The sequence below is a fragment of the Tursiops truncatus genome, chromosome 10 (assembly GCF_011762595.2).
Source record: "Tursiops truncatus isolate mTurTru1 chromosome 10, mTurTru1.mat.Y, whole genome shotgun sequence".
Taxonomy (NCBI): Eukaryota; Metazoa; Chordata; class Mammalia; order Artiodactyla; family Delphinidae; genus Tursiops; species Tursiops truncatus.
In genome coordinates, this window is record NC_047043.1 from 67462088 (window position 1) to 67483146 (window position 21059).

At 46.6% G+C, this 21059-nt stretch overlaps 1 protein-coding gene and 1 long non-coding RNA gene across 3 annotated transcripts in view; one reads left to right on the forward strand and one right to left on the reverse strand.

Moving 5' to 3' along the window:
• Positions 1-9880: 9880 nt before the first annotated feature.
• Positions 9881-15042, forward strand: LOC109552154 (uncharacterized). Its single transcript, XR_002178917.3, has 3 exons — positions 9881-10025; positions 10346-10427; positions 11094-15042. It is a non-coding gene; the product is annotated as an uncharacterized lncRNA (long non-coding RNA).
• A 27-nt stretch (positions 15043-15069) lies between these two features.
• The window catches only part of DCP1A (decapping mRNA 1A), a 57345-nt gene continuing 51355 nt past the window's right edge, over positions 15070-21059 (reverse strand). For both annotated transcript variants that reach the window (XM_019947506.2, XM_019947507.2), the window contains 4 exons: positions 19789-20538; positions 17777-17842; positions 15639-15857; positions 15070-15334 (listed from right to left, as the gene is read on the reverse strand). In XM_019947506.2, the coding sequence (XP_019803065.1) occupies positions 15254-15334; positions 15639-15857; positions 17777-17842; positions 19789-20538 (1116 nt within the window). In that variant the 3' untranslated portion in view covers positions 15070-15253. The remainder of the gene's footprint in view (positions 15335-15638; positions 15858-17776; positions 17843-19788; positions 20539-21059) is intronic.

Below are 21059 nucleotides of genomic sequence, written 5' to 3' on the forward strand. Positions count from 1 at the left end.
GATGAGGATTATGAAAATGAGAATACATATGAGTAGTAATGATAATATCAGTTAATGTTAACCGAGAAATTACTAGAGGCAAACCGTTCACAAGTTATTAAGGCCTAATAACACTGCTGACTCTTAGGGAGATCACTAGATTTGGTTTCCAGGTCTGTAAGGACAGGAGAACCCACCTCTGCTCTTACCAGGTCCCCTGGCCCCCCAGGGGGATGAAGGTCCCCCGAGAGGGAGTAGGGAGGGGACCGTCATCACAGATGTTGTCGGTGGAGTTCACCCACCCCACATGCCCCAGGAGGCTGATACCCTTTACCACGTCTTATACAGGAAGAAGCTCCATTTTACAGAGGACAGAGAAAGGTATCCCCTCAAATCAGTGGCTGAGGAGGGGGCTGCATCAGATCTGTCTGATGCTGAGCCCCTGAGCAAGCTGAGGGAGGCAAGTGGCCAGGCCTTCCTTGCCTGTGTCCCCTCTGTGTCTTTTGCCAACACTCAGAGTTCTGGGTCATGAGGGACAATGGACTGAATGTGACTGAGTCCCCCACCCCACTTCTGGGTGCTCCTTGGCTGTTCCTCTGCTGGCCTGGCTCCCAGATGCCCAGCCAGACCCTAAGCCAAGTGCATCTCACAGCACTTGGGTCCTGCCGGCCCAGCCCACGGAGGCCTGCCCACCCAGGGTTGGGTCCAAAGCTGGCAAGGGCTGAAGGCTGGATTGGAGTGAGATAGCCCCAGGGGTATGCCATGTCAGAGACCTGACGTGTGCCTCTGCCCTCAGTCTGATAAGAAAAGACATACCTTTGAAACCCTTTGGAAGCTCTGTGCCTTCCAACTCTGGCCTTTAGAGCAGTGTTTTCCTGTTCCAAGCCTCAATTTCTCCCTCTGCCCAATGGGACTAATCCTTGCCATTCTGCACCCACCCTGGTCTCTAATGGTGGCACAGTTCTCTCCATGGCTCTGGGGATCCAGCAGTGATAGAATAAAATGCCCCTCCACCTGCCCCATTGTGGGGCTCTAGGGACCCCTGGGCAGCTTCTTGTCATCCCAGGATTCCAGGTGAAGAAGACCCAGTTTGGCATCACCACAGCCTTCTCCTCCTGCCCCGCTCCCCGACCCCCCTGGCCTACAAGGTCTGGGCGCCTTAGCTAAGGCACAGGGCAGAGCCAAGGTCTAGCTCCTCCTGCTGCTCAGACCTGGGCACCCAACTAGACCCTTGGACATGAAGACCTCCACAGTGCTCGTGCCCTTCCACTAGGAACTCTGTGCCTGGGAGATGATGTTGAGGGAAGTTCCATGGGCAAGCATGTCCGCAATGGCAGCAGGCACGGGCTGGTGGGGCCCTACGTGGTCATTTCACCCAATCGGTGTGAAGACCAAGCCTCCTGAGAAATGGGGATACTCTAAAGTATCCCCATTTCTGACTTGCGGACAGAAATTGGAAGGGCCTGTGGGGAACTGTAGCTCCTAAGGGTCCCAATCACCAGACATGACAGTCCCCTAGCTGGCTGAGTCATAAGAATTGCCTGAAACAGTTATTCTACCCACGAATCCCTGGTCACCACATCTAACCTTCTGAATCAGAATCCCTAGGGTGGGGCCTGGGGCTCTGCATTTCTAAGAAGACACTCAGGCAATTCTGTTTTGGGGCTGAGAACTCTCCAGAGAAAAACATCAGGGAGACCTGGACAGACCTGAGTTCAATGCCTCGCTGGTTACGCCATGGGGCTAAGTGAAGCACTGAAAGTCCAGCTGTGGTGGGGAGATGTCTGTGACATGTAAACAGAGTAAAGCAAGGTATAGAACAGCAGGTAGAGTGTGATCCTATTTCTGTCAAAAATAAATTAAAGTGTGCACACGCATGTGTGTGTATGCGCATGCGTGTGTACCCATGCATGTGTGTGTTCGTAAGTGTGTCTGGGCAGAACAGAGGCTGCAAGGACAGACTTCAAGCCATGGGGGACTTTGGAGGGTTGGACTGAGGGAGACTTTGGGTTTCTACTTTATGAATTTCTCTTTGGCTGGAATTTAGTGCTAGTGAACACTGTTGACTTTTATAATCCAAAAAAAAAGCAAAACAAAATTCCATCTTGAAAAAAGCACTGTTGAGATTGGGAGATGCATTTTTTTTTATTTTAATTTTTTAAATTAATTAATTAATGGCTGCTTTGGGTCTTCATTGCTGGGCGCGGGCTTTCTCTAGTTGTGGCGAGCGCGGGGTACTCTTCGTTGCCGTGCGCGGGCTTCTCATTGCGGTGGCTTCTTTTGACGTGGAGCACGGGCTCTAGGCGCACCCGCTTCAGTAGTTGTGGCTCGCGAGCTCTAGAGCGCAGGTTCGATAGTTGTGGTGCTCGGGCTTAGTTGCTCCGTGGCATGTGGGATCTTCCTGGACCAGGGCTCAAACCCATGTCTCCTGCATTGGTAGGTGGATTCTTAACCACTGTACCACCAGGGAAGCCCTGGAGATGCATTTTTATGAATGCGCTTTTTCTTGTAATTTCTCACGATTATGTAAAGCTGCCTCTGTGTTTCATAAGCCAGGCTGTTTCCTTGGATGTTTTTGAGTTGGGAGCAAACCTCCAGGCGGTGGGTGCTCACCAGTGGGAGGTCCCTCCTGCCCTTGCTCTGCTATCTACATGAAATTCAGGGCAGAGCTATCCTGATGTGCTTCTGCACATCCCCTGAGTGGACACCAATGAGGCGTGAACGGGTCCCGAGCAGCTGTGTTCCTGAATGACAGCACTGGGCATCACTTTGGCAGGTCTGGCCCACGTGCGGCTCCTGGGGCAGGCCTGGGCTAGTGCTGGGGGCCCTACAGTCAGCACGGGGCTTGCAGTGGAGGCAACATCCCAGTCTGGGTCTTCAGAACACTGTCTTTGACTCATATCCGGGGCTCAAAGCCTGTGGGGGCCTGGGATGGGTCCTTGTGTGAGGATGTGTCCAGCCTCGTGTCCACCAATGCATAGCAGAGGGCCCGTTGGACACTCTCTAACGGGCTTGTAGGTTGATGAAGAATTCAGTTTTAATAAATCCATCTCTCCTCTCAATGCCGGAAATTTCCTTCCAGAGGCATTTTTGGGGTAAAGTTTCTTTTGATAATGTTGCCCCCAGGGACGTGAGATGACACACAGTTCAACTCACAGAACCTCTGATTTTTCTGATTTAACTTTTGTTTTTGTTCTTGTTTTTTAAAAACACTGCCCCCCCTCCAAAGGTAAAAGTAAAGTACACTCATTGTAAAAACCTGGAAGGTATAGAAAATTTAGAAGTAAACTAAAATTGTATGTAATGCCACCCAAAGAGGACCACTGGTAAAGTCATTTGTTCGTTTGACAAAATTTTTTTTTTTGGCTGCACCACGCTGCATGCAGGATCTTAGCTCCCGCCAGAGATTGAACCTGTGACCCTTCCAGAGGAAGCTCGGAGTCCTAACCACTGGACCGCCAGGGAATTCCCTCATTTGACAAATACTGATTTATTACAATTGTTTGAAGAAAATAAAACAGGGTCAAGGGTCAGGGAGAGGGGCTGGAGAGTAGAAGTGGGGGTCCCTTCATTAGGTGTTTGCTACTGTAGTTTCTTTTGTTTTCTTATTGTCAGGATCACATAAAATTCTCCATTTGTCATTTACATTTTCCCATTAGCATTCCCAAATTCTTCAAAGACATCGTTTTTACTAGCTGTGTATTGTCCCATCATGGAGCTATGTCCTCATTATTAACCATCCCTTAGTGATGAGTATTTGGAGTGCTTCCAGGTTTTCACCAAGATGTATTACCCTGCAGTTAACATGTGGTACCTAAATCCTTGTCCTCCTGGCAGCTTAGCTGGGAGTTTTCCCAGAGTTTTCAATGGGAAGCTGCTAGGTCAGAGGGTGGCAACCCTTCTAAAGCCCTTGATACATATTTGGCAATGAGCTCTCCAGGAAGTCTGGTTGTGACTCAGTCACCTCTGCCTCTCAGCCATGTGCTTGGGGGAGAGGGCAGAGGGAGGGAATCCAAGACCTGCATAGCTTTGAGTGGATCCCTGCATGTTTCTGGGCCTCTGTTTCCTCACATCTGTAAAATGGGCTCATTCTCACAACAAACAGAGGTTTCTTCTTGTTTTCCCTTTCTCTGCCTGGGGAAAGCAAATTCAAGGTGGGGAGGCTACCCTCATTTTCACAGCTGTAAGCTCTTCCTGGCAGTGGTATGTAGGCAGCAGGAGGTATTAGACCCCCTTGGCCAGTGAGCAAAGGGAAAATCAATGAGAAGAGAGAATTCTGAGATGAGTTTTATAGATGGTTTTCTCCAGGACACCTGCAGACTCTGGGACCGTGGGCACTGGGCAAGAGCCCCATGACAGGGAGGCAGGGGTGGGGAAAGGGAACCTGGACACAGGGGATAACTCACCAGCTCCTCGACTTTGCTAGAAGTCAGCTCTAACCCCGGTGCATATGGCTCTCTCTCCTTCCTTTCTCATTTTATTGCTTTTTAAAAAAATCACAACTTGGGAATTCCCTGGTGGTCCAGTGGTTAGGACTCAGCGCTTTCACTGCCGGGGGACTGGGTTCATTCCCTGGTCAGGAAACTAAGATCCCGTAAGCTGCGTGGTACTGAAACTGTGCACCTCAGATTGGGACTTGAATCCACATGCCGGGACTCAAACCCAGCTTAAACCCAGATTGGGACTTGAATCTACGCGCTGGGACTTGAACCAGTCAGGGTTTGCTTCTTTACTCCCAAATCTTCTCTCTGGATTCACTTTTCTTCTTGCAGAAATGTATCTTTTAATAATTTTTTAAAATAAATTTATTTATTTTTATTTTTGGCTCCGTTGGGTCTTTGTTGCTGCACGCAGGCTTTCTCGAGTTGCAGTGAGCGGGGACTACTCTTTGTGGTGGTGCACGGGCTTCTCATAGCGATGGCTTCTCTTGTTGCAGAGCACGGGCTTTAGGAGCACGGGCTTCAGTAGTTGTGGCATGCAGGCTCGGTAGTTGTGGCGCACGGGCTCGGTAGTTGTGGCGCACGGGCTTAGTTGCTCCACGGCATGTGGGATCGTCCCAGACCAGGGCTTGAACCCATGTCTCCTGCCTTGGCAGGCAGATTCTTAACCACTGCACCACCAGGGAAGCCCATCCTCTTGTCTTTTTTATTTTAACTAGCCTTGTAGGTGCAAAGTGGTATCTCATGGTGGTTTTGTCACTTACTGCTTAAAAAAAAAAATTATACAAATGACAACACATGTTCTTTGTAGAAAATTTGAGAATATAGCAAAATACTCTGACAGTCTGTTTTATATGTCATTCTGAAACCATGCACCCCAAATTGGGACTTGAACTCACGTGCCGGGACTCAAACCCAGCCAAAACCCAGACTGGGACTTGAACCCACATGGCCGGGACTAGAACCCGGACCAAACTCCCAGTCTTCCAACTGAGATTGCACACCTGGTTTCAGGACTTAATGAAGCTCAGGTTTTTGATGTCTCATTGCAGAAAGGATTCAGTGAGACAAAGTAATAGGTAAGAAGTGAGAAACGCTCCACAGACAGAGTGGGCCATCTCAGAAGGTGAGAAAGGCACCAAGGTATGGGATTGTCAGTTTTTATAAGGGTGGGTAATTTCATAGGCTAATGAGTGGGAGGAGTATTCCAGCTATTCCAGGAAGGGGCGGGGATTTCCATGAACTGGGCCACTGCCCACTTTTTCATCCTTATGGTTGGCCTTGGAACTGTCATGGCACCTGTAGGTTTGTCATTTAGCTTACTGATGTGTTACAATGAGCGTATACTGAGGCTCGAGGTCTAGTGGAAGTCGACTTGCCCACCATCTTGGACCCATTTGGTTCTAATCCGTTTATGTCATGTCCTCGGGCTATGTCATTCTTTCAAAGGTTGTGCCCTGCCCCCCTTCCCTCCTGTTTCAATTCAGCTAGGCTGTGTCCCCAATTATTCAATCAAACACTAACCTAGGTGCTGCTGTGAAGGTATCTTGTAGATGTGATTAAATCCCATAATCAGTTGATTTTAAGTAAAAGAGATTATTCTAGATAACTGGGTGGATCTGATTCAGTTGGTTGAAAGGCTGAAGAAGCAAAGTGACTTCTTCTGTGGCAGCTCCAGCCTCCTCTGCAGTTTGTGACTTACCTATCAGTCCCCTCGGCCCACCACCTTGGAGCAATCCAATTCTTTGCCACAAATCTTTAATATAGACCTACAGGTTCTGCTTCTCTGCTTGTATCCTGACTGATACACAAAGAAGAAAACTTCATCCCCCATAATCCACCATCCAGAGGTCACTAAGGACAACATTTTGGTTATTTCCTTCCAGCCTTTTTTTTCCCTTTTTATCCATGAACATGAATATTTTAAGTAAGGTCATGATCCCTCTGGTTTATATCACTGTGCATCTTAAATGCTTTCCCGCAGAGTCCACGTGCTTTTCTCCCCCAGAATTATTACTGGCGAAGAGGAAGGTCATCCACTGTCCCCCCTTGGTTGGACGTTTGCGTTGCTTCTGCGTTTATACTGTATCAAACAATACTTGTGCTTTCACTATAGCTAGCACTTGCTTCTGGGAGAGAGGGCTTCTTTTCTGGTCATCACTGTGTGTCCTTGGCCAATCCCAGGACCAGATTGGGTGGTCGACCCTCTGAGTCACCCCCAAAGGCCGGGGCTGCAGGCACCTGGCACTCCTGAAAGGTGAGCACCAGCATGGAGCCCAGCGCAGCCCTGCCAGGCCTGCTTTCCTTGCACACAAAGGAAAAGTGCCTAGTCATTGCAGCTTGCGGTTTGAGTAGCAGAGCCTGGGCACCTCCCTGGGTGGGGAGTAAGGAGCTGCCTCAACAGCCCTCATCAGTTCCTGTCTGGGTGTGCCATGCCAGGCAGGGCTTGGGCAGTGCTATTGACAGTCAGGGCACTTCTAGGGCAGCCGGGCCCGCCTGCATGGCCTGCGGCACAGAGTGGGGAGAGACTGTCACCCTGTTCCCTCTTCTGATATCTCCTGGTTTCCCTGAGCAAGCTGGGTGGTAGAGGTGGCTTTTGTTCCTGTGGATATTAAAGATGAACATTTTTGTTTTGCTGTGGGGAGATTAAGTGGATTTTCTCCTGGGCAGTTGTTGAAGAACTGAAGTGGTGGTTATTTAGGGTAGGGCTGCAGCAGTCTGGAGAAAGGCATGGAGAGGGATCCTTTCCCTGTTTAGAGCCACACGGCTCCTCCTGGGAAACACGAAGCCGTAACAGTGTTTGGCTGGGAGGAACAGTCAGCAGCCACAGGAAGTCCCAAACCCAGGTTGGTTGCCCTCCAAACACAATGGCTTTTTCTCCCCACCCCACCCCTAGAATTAGCAATGACATCTAGTCAGCCTTCCTTCTGGTGACTTTGATGAGGCCTCAATTGACCCTTTGATTCTCTCATGAATTCACTCCTTTGTTGCATTTACCAAGGCCTGTGTGCCAGCACTGTGCTAGATGTTTGGGGAAGAAGATGATCCTGTCTTGGTTCTCAGATCACAGGTCACAGGTCGGCAGGGGCCACACGGCCCTGTCCTGTGATCTGTATAAAGAATTGCCTGCTGAGACTGCAGATCAGGGAAGGCTCCAAGGAGGAAGTGACAACCGACAGCAAATTTTGAAATAACAGTATCCCCTGCCACCAAACTGTACCTGTGTCATGCTGGCATGGGTGATGGGAATTGAGACTATAAACCCATTTCAGATCTGGACCTCGGCTTCCCAGCTTGGCCAGTATCCTGGCAGGATGCCCCTGAGCCACTCCAACGCACCCCCCACCCCCCCACCCCTGGCCTAGGGCTGAGAAAGCCCTCTGAAGAGCCATACCTGGGAGGAAGGGATAACAACAGGTGACTGGCAGCGACGCCACTGTCATTTCCAAACGTGCTTCAAAATTCTCCAGGGACCCGAAAGCTTTTTCCACGTTCCACAAACCCAGAGGGAGGTTTGAACTGAACACGTCCAGGTCAACTCTTGCCTCTGCTGCCCCCTAGCTGGGTGAACTTGGACGGATGGCCTTCGGCAAATCACTCAGTGATCAGTTCCTTCACCTGGAAAACGAGGCAATGACATGTGTCCCCCAGGTGCTCAGGACGGTCAAAGTCACTCTATTCCAGAGTGACGTGCATCCCTGCTCCCGAAATCGCAGTTTACCATGGAGCCCAGGCTAAGGCGACAGGGCAGGCGTGTGTGGGGCTGTGCCCATAGTGTCCAGCACTGAGTCTGGGACAGAACAGCTGCTACCCCCGGCCCCAAGGGTCGGATGGGGACCAACAAATAGGGGGTGTGTGTGTGTGTCTCTCTCCCACCTTCCCTCCTACCTCTCTCTGAGGTTGACGCACCGGCCCAGCATTTAAGGGCTCCAAAGTCCTCGGGGAATGTTAATTAATAACCTCGCCATCTTGGGCTGGAGCGCAAACAGCTCCTTGGTCTCCTTTTGGGCAGGAGCCCAGTGAGTCAGGGCAGGCGATGGAGGGGGGCGGGTGTGTCAGCCCTGGACGGGCCCTTTGTGGGAGAGCGGCCGTCTTCTGGGTGAAGGGCAGCTGTGTCAGAGTGAAGACCAGGGCTCCTATTTACGGGGGCATTCTGAGAATTTGTGTAGTCATGCCCAAGCATTTCCATATTTAATATGGAGCATCTGATTATAAATTACTTTAAAACGTCTCCTTTAGATCACAATTAAGGTCTTATTTAAAAATTATGTAGGCATAGGTTACATTCTCTATGAATTTTAGGTCAAAATGGTAAAGGTGAAATGACAAAATATTTGTTTATTTAAAAGGGGGTGAGGTGCCTGCTAGGGTGGAGACCACACAGTAAATGGGGGTGTTGGCCGGCAACATTGCTAGCATCCCCTTTCCCATCAGGGGGCCTGTCGGGGTAAGGGTCAAACAGAAATCAGGGAAGCTTCTCGGTGCCAGCAGGACGGGAGAGGATGTTAGCCCTTCTGTCCAGGGGAAAGACCCCTGCCTGGGAGAGGCTGGGAGGGGCAGTCTGTGGGGGCAGGAACGTGTCAGATATAGAAACAACAAAACGGGGCTTCGTTAGCAAAATGTGTAGGGGTCCAGATTTTTGTACATGCTTCAGAAGCCAGGGCGCCATTGCCAACACTGAGAAATTCCACAGAACATGGTGGGTGGTTTGCTGGGGTTGCCTCTAGAGCTTTGCCAGGGCTCAGGCAGTACCAGACCCATCTTTCTGGAGGGGCAGGGACGTGGTAAGCAAGCAGCAGTTCCTGTGGACTGTGGCCGGCTTCTCAGCTCCAAATTCTGGGACCCTTTTTAGACTGATGGGCTGACGTCAGTCTAACCACAGCCAGGGCCTCTGCCCCTTCCCAGGATGACAGGAAGCTGGTGTCGTGAGTGGCCCTTTCCCAAGGCTGCACTTTGAATGGCCTCCACCTCCGAGGGATGTGGGGAGGGTTAAGGAATGCACACAGAGCACACAGCACACAACAAACGTCGGTTATGATTACTTGTGGGACTGTACTTCAAATATATTCAAACTTACGTGAAAGAAGTACCTGTGAAACATGATGTGACTGTCATGCGGCCTTTTTGTATCACCTCCTTCCGAGCCATTCTACCGCTGGGCATAAGAGCTCTCTTAGTAGTCAGCTTTACTTTTAGCTAATTTGCCTGGTGAACTGAAGAGATATATGTAAGCCCCATCCGCCCGCCCGCCCTGCCATGGGTTCCGTCTGCATGAGCGTGGCAGCAAACTTAGACAGGTGGAGAATCTTGAATTGATCTAAGCCCTTTAGAAACCTGTTGGCGTCTTCCCATTACATTTGGGGGTAACAGAGACCCCAAAAGACACGGCCTAAAGGAGAGAATGCAGGCTGGGCTCCAGGGTTTGCTTGGTTTAGTGACTGTTTTGCTGCTCTTCCCTTCAGCTTTCCAAGAACCTGGCTTCATCTTTAGAGGAAACCCCATGGCCGGATTTCTAGCTGCTCATCCAGGAGACAGGCTGGTTCTTGTAGCTCTGACAAACACAGAAGCCTCAGCAATTTCTAACTCACACACTTACTCAAAGACCAGGTATTTTTTAAAGTTTATCACTTAATTAATCAATTAATATTTATTTATTTTATTTTTGGCTGCGTTGGGTCTTTGTTACTGCATGCGGGCTTTCTTCAGTTGCGGAGGGGGGGGCTACTCTTTGTTGCGGTATGTGGGCTTCTCATTGCGGTGGCTTCTCTTGTTGCAGAGCATGGGCTCTAGGCACGCGGGGATCAGTAGTTGTGGCTCACAGGCTCTAGAGCGCAGGCTCAGGAGCTGTGGCACACGGGCTTTGTTGCTCCGCGACATGTGGGATCTTCCCGGACCAGGGCTTGAACCTGTGTCCCCTGCATTGGCAGGCGGATTCTTAACCACTGCGCCACCAGGGAAGCCTAAGACGAGATATCTTTTAGCAACAGCATGAACCAGGATCCATAAACGGTGAGTGAAAACATCATTAGAAACAACTAGGAAGCCTAAAATCCCAAACCCTATGGCTCTTGTTCACGATCCAGTGGCCTTAGTTTTTCACGAAATTCCAATGAACCTGGTTGCCTGGTTTCCTAGGTCATGACAGCTGAAAAGCAGCACGTGAGTAGGTCAAACTAGCTTTTAATAAACAGTGGTAATGTGTGACCTAAGGAATTATAGAAAGCAATCTAGAATAATTTATCGTGGAGGCAATGGAGTCAAGAAAGGAGTTCTAGACCAGCCCTCTGGTCTGCTTGGCTTCGGGTCCCTAACTCAGTACTGGCTTAATAAGCAGCAGGCCCTGTCACTCTCAGCTTCAACTCCCTTCTCCCTAAAATGGGTTATTGTGAAGATCAGGAAAATAATGGACAGCAATGCTTAAGTGCTGAATGAGCATGCATTAATGATGACTGGGGTGTGTGTACGAAAGTCATAAAGCAAGGGTTAAGCATATGCTCTGCTCTAAAAAAGCAGGCAGGTATGTCAAACATTTTAGAGAGAATTTCATTTGGAAACACACTTAATGTGAACAATTACTAGGGAGATATATGATTAACACTTTTTTCCTTTTCCCTATGTCCCATAATGATGACATTTTACTTTCTTCCCTCCCTCTTTCCTTCCTTATCATCCTAGATGCCTGGCACATATGACAACTCAACACACATAAACTGAGTGAATTTGGGAAGTGACCTGGAAGGTTAAGTCCCCTGTAAAACAGTGTTTTTGGTCATGATTAGACCTGTACCCTCCATCTGGGGAAAACTCAGAGGAATAAACGGAGTTGTTTTGTTCTCTCACCTCACTCCCTCTCAGCAGTAGGAGACTCTGGAAAAGTGTAGCAACTCATTCAAAAGTTCCTATTTCTGTAAATTCAATAAAAACACAATTAAAATTTAGTAGGTGCTAAAACTTGGTTTTGAACTTTTATTAAAAAAATATATTTGCAAACATATAAAATTTAGGATGAAAAATGCTCATCTGAAAACAGGTAATAACTTAATATTTGCAAACATACACAGATGGTATAAAATCCATACCATTAAAAATGTTAATGATGCTGTATTGCGCTCATGGAACAAAAATCTTGCTGTAACCCCAGAGCTTCTCATGCTCACATTTCAGGGCGCTGAGACTCTGGTACACTGAAGATCATGAGAGCCACATGGCCAAAGCAGGAATACAGAATAAAAAACCATTTAGAACACATACTGTTAAAAACACGTTTCTTAAGGAATCACACAGATAAAAGGGAAACACAATTTTGCATTTTCCCCATTCAAAGTGAACGATATTGCATCATAGCATTTCAAATGAAGATGTCAAATACAAAACTGAGTGAAACATTGCACACATCTCTCCTGCTGAATTTGCTGAAAAACAGGCTCCTTGAGGCCCCGGCCCACTCAGGGAAATGTTCTCAAGCACAGCTTTAAAAAGCTCAGTGTAAGTTGCTTTACTTGTTTCAGATCTTAACGTTTTAGACACCTGAAAACACAGGGCACTATTGGTTCCAGAAGGCCCTTTGAATACAACTGAAGAAAACCAAAGACAAGTAAGAAAGAAACACGTGCTCAGCAGCAAACGCGCAGCAAGAATGCAGGACACACGTCCGTGTGATTCCTCGTCTTCACTCTCGTGGACTGAGCCCACTCGTGCCTGTGCTGCCTCTCATTCCTCTGTGTTTCATTTTGCCCAGAGTTACAGTATGATGGCTAATTTTGTTTTTTAAGCAGTTAGGCACCTTCAATTTCATGTTGCATTGTTAGTAATACAATGGCAGTTATGGCCTCTACTACCAAAATGAGAAAATTTCAAACTACATTCTTTGGGGAGGAGAGTAATAAAGCTGCGTGGTTTAAAAATATTTACCTAGTAGAAGATTTGATGGGGTTTAAAATTTTTACAAGAAAACATGGGTGGAAAAAGAACAATTCTTGACATGCAAAATCGGGTCATATTCTAAACTTAGCCTGTGCATCCTCCGGCAGAGAAGGACCCAGGTCAACTTGGGCTCTTAACAAAACCCCACTCCCAAAAGCCTTCCAAAGTAAGCCATGGACACTCACATTCACATGCAGACGGCATGAATGCTTCTGAAACTGACAGTCACTTGAAAACCTAGGATTCAAAGTCACACCTTACAAACCTCGGGAGAGATGCACAATGAGGAGGAGCTTCTTCCTTAAAGGAAAGGAGCAAGGCTGTTTGGGAGGTGGGAGTCCATTCAAAGACACCACATCAACTACAACCAAAGAAGGTAGTGCCACCCACCCAGGTGAGGGGGGGGGCATACAGACAGTCACGGTGACCTAAATGCAGGTCACCTGAAGTTGCAAACCTAGCAAGAAGCATCTCTGTTTTGGTGTCCATTTTGATTCACCTAAGGTTTAAAACTAAGATTCCAGTAAAGTCACTGCAGCAATGTAAACATGCAACCTAAACTAGCATGAGGTTCTGGACAGAAGCCTGAATGAGGAATAAGGCAACTGAACTGCGACTTTCGGGCCAGGGTCATCCAACTGCAACTGTTCAGGCTTGGCCTGACTTCTCTAGGGACTCATTCTGGCCTGAACTTCCTAGTCATCATGACGGGGGACTTCTGGCTTCTGAATTTTCAAAATGCTTTGAATACATAAATCTGGGAGTTGAAACAGGTTTACCCTTTTCAAGTCTCCATGACTTGGGCACTTAAAAATTTACTTTCACACTAAGGAAACCTTATCACAGATTCTCTTTACTGTCTGTCATATTCATTCCTTGGATTAAAGGGTGAAAATTAACAGATCTGATTGAAGACCCTCTTCAGGATATTCTCTCAACTCTCTTGTAATATTGTCCATACTCAAATCATCATTTCAATTCAAATGTCTATCATAACAAGAATCCCTCGATTCTTCCACTTACCAAAGCCCACTGAGACTACACCTGGGATGCGAGCAAACCTACCAGGGCAACTGTTTTCTGAGAACAGTCACGTGGCTCCCTGGACACCATCTCCTGGTGTCAGCAACACTTCACGTCTTACTGTAACCTTCTCTTTCCCAGGTGACACGCAAGCAATTCATTTTTGGTTGCTGAATTTACACACTACCTTTGAAAACAAACTATTCCTAATGGAGTATGAGAACTTAAAAGCTTCCCTGGCTTCTGCGCAATTCACAAATAACTAGGTAAATGCAATAGAAGACACTAAATTGGGAAGCAGAAAAGTTGCCCAGGAAGCATGTTTAGATTAACAAAAGCCAATCAAGGTATTCTTTATGCTAAAAAACTAAGAGCAAACTAAAACAAGTATGTAATTCACAAGTAATTTTCTAAAATCTCAGCTAGAAAAAAAAAAATCTGTGGACTTATGATTGAGTTACCATTAAAGCTTAAATGATTGTTCCCGAGGAACCATTACATCTGTCAGCATTATTCACAGCTAATCCTTATGCTAGCTGGTTGAGCCAATTGGGTTTTACCCCATCATTAAATAGTGCTCAGAAAAGTAAGCAGTGCATCTTAATTGGTTAAATACTACAAAATGACCTGTATCATAGAAACGAAGACATTTTCATTCAAAGAATATCTTAAAATTACTATTGCTGAAATAAATCAAAATCTACATTAAAATATTACTAATCACCATTACATGCCATAAAAGAATAAATATAAATCATGGCAGATCAATAGCAGCATAACAAAGCATCTTTACATATTTTCACACTTCGGGCTGCAAAAGTACTCACAGCCTAGGAATACATTGGTAAAGTTCTGAATTTCACACTTTGTTTTTAACTCCATATTCTATAATAAAGTAAGGGCAGTGTGAATAACAGCTCCCTTTTCTGCATAGCTTTAAAACTATTCTCAGTAGACTTGAGGAATGGAACCAGAATGGCTTTGTCAGATTGGTCCACTGGTCCTTTTGTCAAAGTGTTAAGGAAAACAATTAACAATGACTTCTCACTGTGTTTAGACAGAAAAGGAAAATAAGGCTATGATTCACACACAAATGTAACATTTTCAAAACCACTGGAGAGTAACTTAAAGTGAAGATTTCTGATAGAATTCGGGCCTTACCAGTCCCAGCCTTTATTTCAAAGATGTGCCACGCCTGCTCCCATACCATGACAGGGCCTGCAGGGCCTGATTCCAATGTATCCCCACACTGGGAGCCTGCCACATGGCAGCACTGGGGACACTTAAAAACAAAACACAATTAAGAAATTTCAGAACTTTTAAGGCCCAAGTGAGGCATTCATATAAAACATACTTCACTTGAACAAATCAGTCCTAATTTGCCAGCTTAAACTCTGACCCTTAAAACACGAAGCTACTTTGCACAGAGCTGACTTCTGCTCTGTTCTGAACTTGACTACCAGCCCAATGCTCAAGTTTTCAGGGGGGGAGTGGAGGGGAGAGGGGTGCAGACTGGGCTGAACTCTGACTGCTGCAAGGCTGGTGACCCCTTTTCCCTAAGACCTTGAACGTGAAAGTGAGTTGAAAATCAGATTCCTTATTTCACAAACTTGCTTAGATCTGATGAAAACACCCACACAACTCAACACAATGGTCTTTTTTTTTTTTTTTTTTTTTTTGTCAAAACAAAGGTCTGCTGGTGATGCTTCACAGTGAAACCTCCATTATCACTGGGAACGTCACTTGGAAAACATTCTTAAGGAATGAGTCTCTTTCTCATAGGCTCAATTTCAGGATTCTCAAAACTCAATGTTCTGTTTAGAAGTTTCCATGATGAGGCCTATTGTTTCTGAGGTCGCCATTCTGCCTTTGGATCGACTCTGCTCCAGTCATAGGTTGTGGCTGTCTTTGTTCTTGGTCAGAACCTGCAAGTAGACTTCATGAAGCGTACTAAGGAAGCTGGAATCATTCTGGAAGAGATGGTAATGTCACATTTACCTCACTAGAGCTTACTTTCTTGATAACCGCTTAGGAAGAAGCTGTATACATGATCTGTATAACTAATTACCCAAAGAATCCCACCACCCAGAGATAACCATTAATATTTTGGAATTCACTCAGATATTCTTCCACCGGGAGCATATGCCCAAGAAGAGAGAAACACTGGTTCTGGCTAATCGTGAATTTTCTTTATGAGCTGATTTTCTAAGAAGTCATACAATTTTTTTATTTTTAAAGAATGAAATTCAAAGATGAAATTGATGCCCTACATACCTTAATTAGATGTATTAATGTATCCTGGAGCTGAGACTTGCTGAGGATAATGGAAGGCTTTCTTTGATTTTCTGATGTTCCAACAGTGAGAGGAGAAGGGGAGCTTGCTTTCCTCTCAAGGTCTGAGGACCTTGTAACTGTCTGCTGGAAAACACTTGGGGACAGCAGGACTGAGGACACTGCCGAAGTTGTTGCAGGAACCAGTGGGGGGCCTGCCACCTGCAGGGGAACAATGGTCATTTTGCACCGTCAGCAGCCACGTTGATTAGTGGACGCCTGATAACAAGCATAAGCAGCAGGAGACTGGAGCCCGGAGTCCAGTGCTAACTGTTTGGGGTTCAGATAAACATTCAGGAGCAGCATCTGGGCATTTTACATCTGGTTAGGAAGCTTGTTAGCTGAAGGATAAAGAGTCCATTTATATGATAAGGATGCTCTAGAGTTGTTATGAGAAGCCAGGCCCGATCATCACAGAAGGGGGACCTGATAAATAACAGCAGGGTATGTACAGTAAGAATAGTCCTGTGATAAATCAAACATGTAAAGTTTTTCCATGAGGGGCACAGAAATGACTGGAAGAGGGCGTGAATGAACTTCCTGAGGTGATGGAAATGTTACATACCTTGGCTGGGTCATTACCCAAGGGATATACGTATGTTAAAACTCAATTAAAAAATCTGCATTTTATTATATGTAAGTTTTATTTCAATAAAAAGAGAATTTAAAAAAACCCAGTTATATGAAGCATTAGTTTCTTTCTTTTTAAAAATATTTATTTATTTGGCTGTACTGGGTCTTAGTTGGGGCATGCGGGATCTTTTAGTTGTGGCACGTGGGATCTAGTTTCCTGACCAGGGATCAAACCTGGGCCCCCCTGCATTGGGAGTGCGGAGTCTTAGCCACTGGACCACCAGGGAAACCCTGAGCCTTAGTTTCTTTGGTGGTGTTCAACGTATTTATTGTATCATTACAGGTATCAAAGATAAATATATATATTTTTTGTGGTACGCGGGCCCCTCACTGTTGTGGCCTCTCCCGTTGCGGAGCACAGGCTCCGGACGCGCAGGCTCAGCGGCCATGGCTCACGGGCCCAGCCGCTCCGCAGCATGTGGGATCTCCGGACTGGGGCACAAACCTGTGTCCCCTGCATCACAGCAGGCGGACTCTCAACCACTGCGCCACCAGGGAAGCCCCCAAAGATACATTTTAAAAACATAAATCTAATATCTATCTCCTTTCATTTAGATGTACTTCTGGGCTAATAACGGCTAACCATCAGAATACACAAAAGAGTAATAATTAGTATTTTAAATAACTCTCACATTTTGATACAATCAACAGAGAGCTATATATTTTTTTCCTCCTATCTGTCACCCTCCTCATTTACAAATAGCCAAGAGCTAGCCATAGTTTTGAGAATGTGGTTTCTGGGTTCTGAGCCATTTGGTTTGTTTTTTTGGTGCAACACCAGGCTGAGAGCTCCCGCCGATCACCATGCAGCGGACAAGCTACAGAAAAGACCCGTTAACAAGACCAGTCAGAAGCTGGCTATACTTTAAATTCTGAGACTTGAGGAGCGGTGTAAAGGCTCAAAGGCAAAAGGAATGTAAAAGTTTAAGAACTGAAAAAAGTAAGTGTGCATGTCAAGGCTGGTAGGTAATGGAGGATGAGGGCAACTTTTAAAAAATGAGGCAGGGGAGACACAGCAAGACCCAGAGCACACAGCCCTGGGAGGCTTTGTCGTCAGAGCAACGGGAAGCCAATGAGAGCATCGTAGTGATGCTGCCCTCTGTTTACTGAGACACCACAGCTCTTCCAGGGCAAAGACAATCTCCTACTCATAGGGACCAGGCTGACTTGCTCTCAGCAGTCGCCCATTCACAAACACTGAGTGACTGCCCCTGCTGTGGCCCACCTGCCCTCCCATACACACAGTCAGGGAAGACATCACTGCAGACAGATGCCTTGAGGCCTACAAAGGCCACAGCAATGAACTCTGCCTGGGGGAGCAGGAGGGGGCGTCTAAGATGGGCCTAGGCTTGAAAGCCAAAACTTTTCGCTCAAGTGACAATGTTTTACTTCACACTCAGCAGAAGAACTTAAACATACTGTGCTCTTCAGAAAAAGGGAATCCTTACCGGGATGGCACTGGATAACATCATAGGCTGGGCAAAAACTTCAGGATCCTGGTTTTGCTGCATAGACTGCAACGTTTAAAAAGAAAAGATGAACAGATGTAGCAAGTTTCAATTAAGATTTCTTAGTTACTGTGGAAAAATCTAGGTTAGCAGCAGTAAGGAATAGTTCAGACATGATCTGGTTCCTAGACTCCTGAGGGGAGAGGCTGACCAGAACTTGTGACAATGCAGAATGAGAGCTCTGGGACAGTACCCGACCCCCTTCAGTTCCACCCAAGAACAGGGGTGCGTGCAAAGCCTTGAAAGTGTCTCTAAGGAAAAAGCTGAAACCTGTGTCTCTTATAAGAGCTGGGACAGCCCAAGCCTATTTTTGCTGTTGAGGCTGTAGAGATGCAAGATCCTGGCAGTGTGATACCTCCTGATAAGGTGATTTAAACTTTGGACAGGTGGCACTAAATAGTCTTCATACAGAGTCACAATTCCACATGTTAAATTTTATCCCCATTCCTGTGCAGAGCAAATACATTGGAACTCAATAAAGCCCAAGGTCCTAAAATTCAATACTGCCACATAAATGAAAATGTACATGTTTGTAAGCTTCCTTTGCAAGGAGGCATGCTGGAGAGCAGGGTGCCATCCCAGAAGGCAAAATCTGGAGCGGGTAGCATCCCCAACCACTGCTGGTTGTACTTCCAGAACAACAGGAACAGTGGCGGCAGACACACTGCAGGGGTGTGATACCTTACTGTTAAATAGAACATTTTCTCTCCTCCTTATACTGCAGACAGAAACGGCAAAAAATGACAATTTAATGATGTAACCGGGACACTAGGTTTCCTCTTTTTCTGTACAGAATTTCAATGGAATGGAAAAAATACTCCATTAACTAAGAAATAATATTCAATTATTATGATGGGCTCTTCTATATAATATTATTTGGTAAAATGTTAAGAGTTGGGGATTATAATTATTAAAGGGCATGAGACTAAAACCCTGAAAGGTTCTACTCCCTTTCAGTTCTCTGATCTTGCACAAGTCACTTCCAACTCTGACCTGACTTCCTCACTTGTAAACTCACCGACCTTATAAATTGAGGGACAAGCCTCTTCTTCACCCCCACACCCACTTCACCACTAAGTCCCACTGACCCTACTTCTTAACAAATCCACGGGTCCACACTCCCCAGTGCAGGCCCCCACCAGCTCAAGCCTGGGTGACTGCCCCAGCCTCCTTCCTGATGGGTCATTCTACTGCCATCTTCTCCTTTCCCGGCATGCCACCCTTGGCTCAAAGCACTTAAAAGACTCCCCAGGGCCCTTAGAACAAACCTCTAACTCCTTGACACAATTTACAAAGTTTTGCTCATCAACAAATACCTGCTCCCCTACATTTCTTTCCATGTAGATCCAGCCACAGTGCAAGTTCAGCAAATGCCCTCTCATGTCCAGGCCTCTGTATGTGCTATTTTCCTTGCTTCCACATACTCTTCCTACCTCTAGAATAGGTCTGGCTAACTTCTACTGAGTCTTCAGATCTCAGCTGAACATCAGTTTCCTGAGGAAGCTTTATTTGACCCCAGACCTCCAAATCTGGGATGGTCTGATGGCAGCCCTAACGCTCCTGGCACAAGGCAGGCACTCAGTGAGAGTACTGAGGGAGCCAGGGATGGAACAAAGATTGGGATAATCTGGATCTGTGGTCCCAAGTCAAATAAGAACTTCTGGAACTGTTAGGCAAAAATAAACAAAAAACCCTAAAATGTACACCCGGGAAGGAAAATACAAATACTGTTTCTTAGCTTTTATCAGTTGAAATAACTTTGGGAAGTGAATTGAGTTACAACACCAGTTACCAATGGTCTGGCTGATCACTGCAGGGCTTCTCTCTCCTTTCTTCTAGCTCCTGACACACTCAACAGGTGTCTCTTTAAACAACTGTCTCCTGTCAATTAAAATCCAGGTCTTTGCAGTTTCATCCCACCCAGTTACAGCCACCCACCCTCCTGCCAGTACCTGAAGGGGAGCAAGCACCATGTTGCTCAGGGAGGCTGAGGCTCTCGCTGCTGCTGTCTTCGTGGGAGGCTCTATGAAGCTCTCAGGCGTGGCCAGTTGGCCAGCTGCTGCAGAAAAGCTGGGTGCCACTGCACCTTTCCCAAGTGACTGTGTCTGTATTTGGTCATGCTGTGGGGTCAACCTGAGTTTCTGGAGAAGATCAACGCTTGGGAGGGATGTACCAGCTGTGTTTGTCACACTCAGCGGGGCCCTGAATGGGCTCTGGCTGGCAGTCAGACTGGTGTGGCTCAGCTCAGGGACTGGCTGACTCAGAAGTGGAGACCTCTGTCTAGGTGTGGTCTTCACTGCTTGCATCATGGTGGTGTTTCGGGGTAGGCTTGGGGGAGCCTGTCCAGTAGAAGCTTCTGCTGGTAGAGTAGGACTAAGCACAGGGTGCAACGGGATCGTATAGCTTGGGGCCTGCTTTTCGCTGGACTGTGTGATGGAGGCAGGAGTGATTAGCACCGGGGTGGTGACTTCAGGCTGGACTGAGTGGTGGGCAGCAGGATGGACACCCAGGTTTTCCGACTGAGGGGCCCCTCCTGGCTCAAAGGAAAATGGTAGGAACGAGCTGGGCTCTTTCTGGGAGGCATCTCCTGGCAGCTTCTCCACTTCTTCTGAATCCAGACCAAAAACTGTTGGCTGTTCCTTTGGCAAAGAGGTTCCAAATAATTCTTCCACTGTCAGATGTTTGTGTCCAGACGGAGCAGACTGAAAAACAAATCAAACCACCCAATGAAAGAAATCTCTTGCAAACCAGCGCATCTAAACTTCCTTTCCATCAACCAAAACAGTTTGCAGAAGCAAGGTTGGGTGGAGTCTGAAAATAGGAAATGGAACAAACTGAAGATGTTCTCAGGATTAAGGCCTAGGTACATCTATCTGGTCTCCCCAAGGTGGTGGACAGAAATCTGCATTAATAGTAAAATTCCAATTTTCCGGACTCTAGGTGGTAGCTTAGAATTCACCTTTTTTTTGTTGGCAAACAGATATAAGGTGAAGGGGCAATTACTTTACTTCAAAGTTAATTGTGCCTAATTGCCCTATGTCAGTCACACATGGTAGGGAAATTACACTCAAGAGGACAGAGGGACCAAATGCTGATCAAGCAATCATACCTTTATTTTCATGACTTTTGACTAAAAGGTAGGCACTGCACCTTGAGGACTAGGCCTCAAATACCAGAAAATAAAATTAACTATTAAAGAAAATTAAAGTATAGCTGATACAAC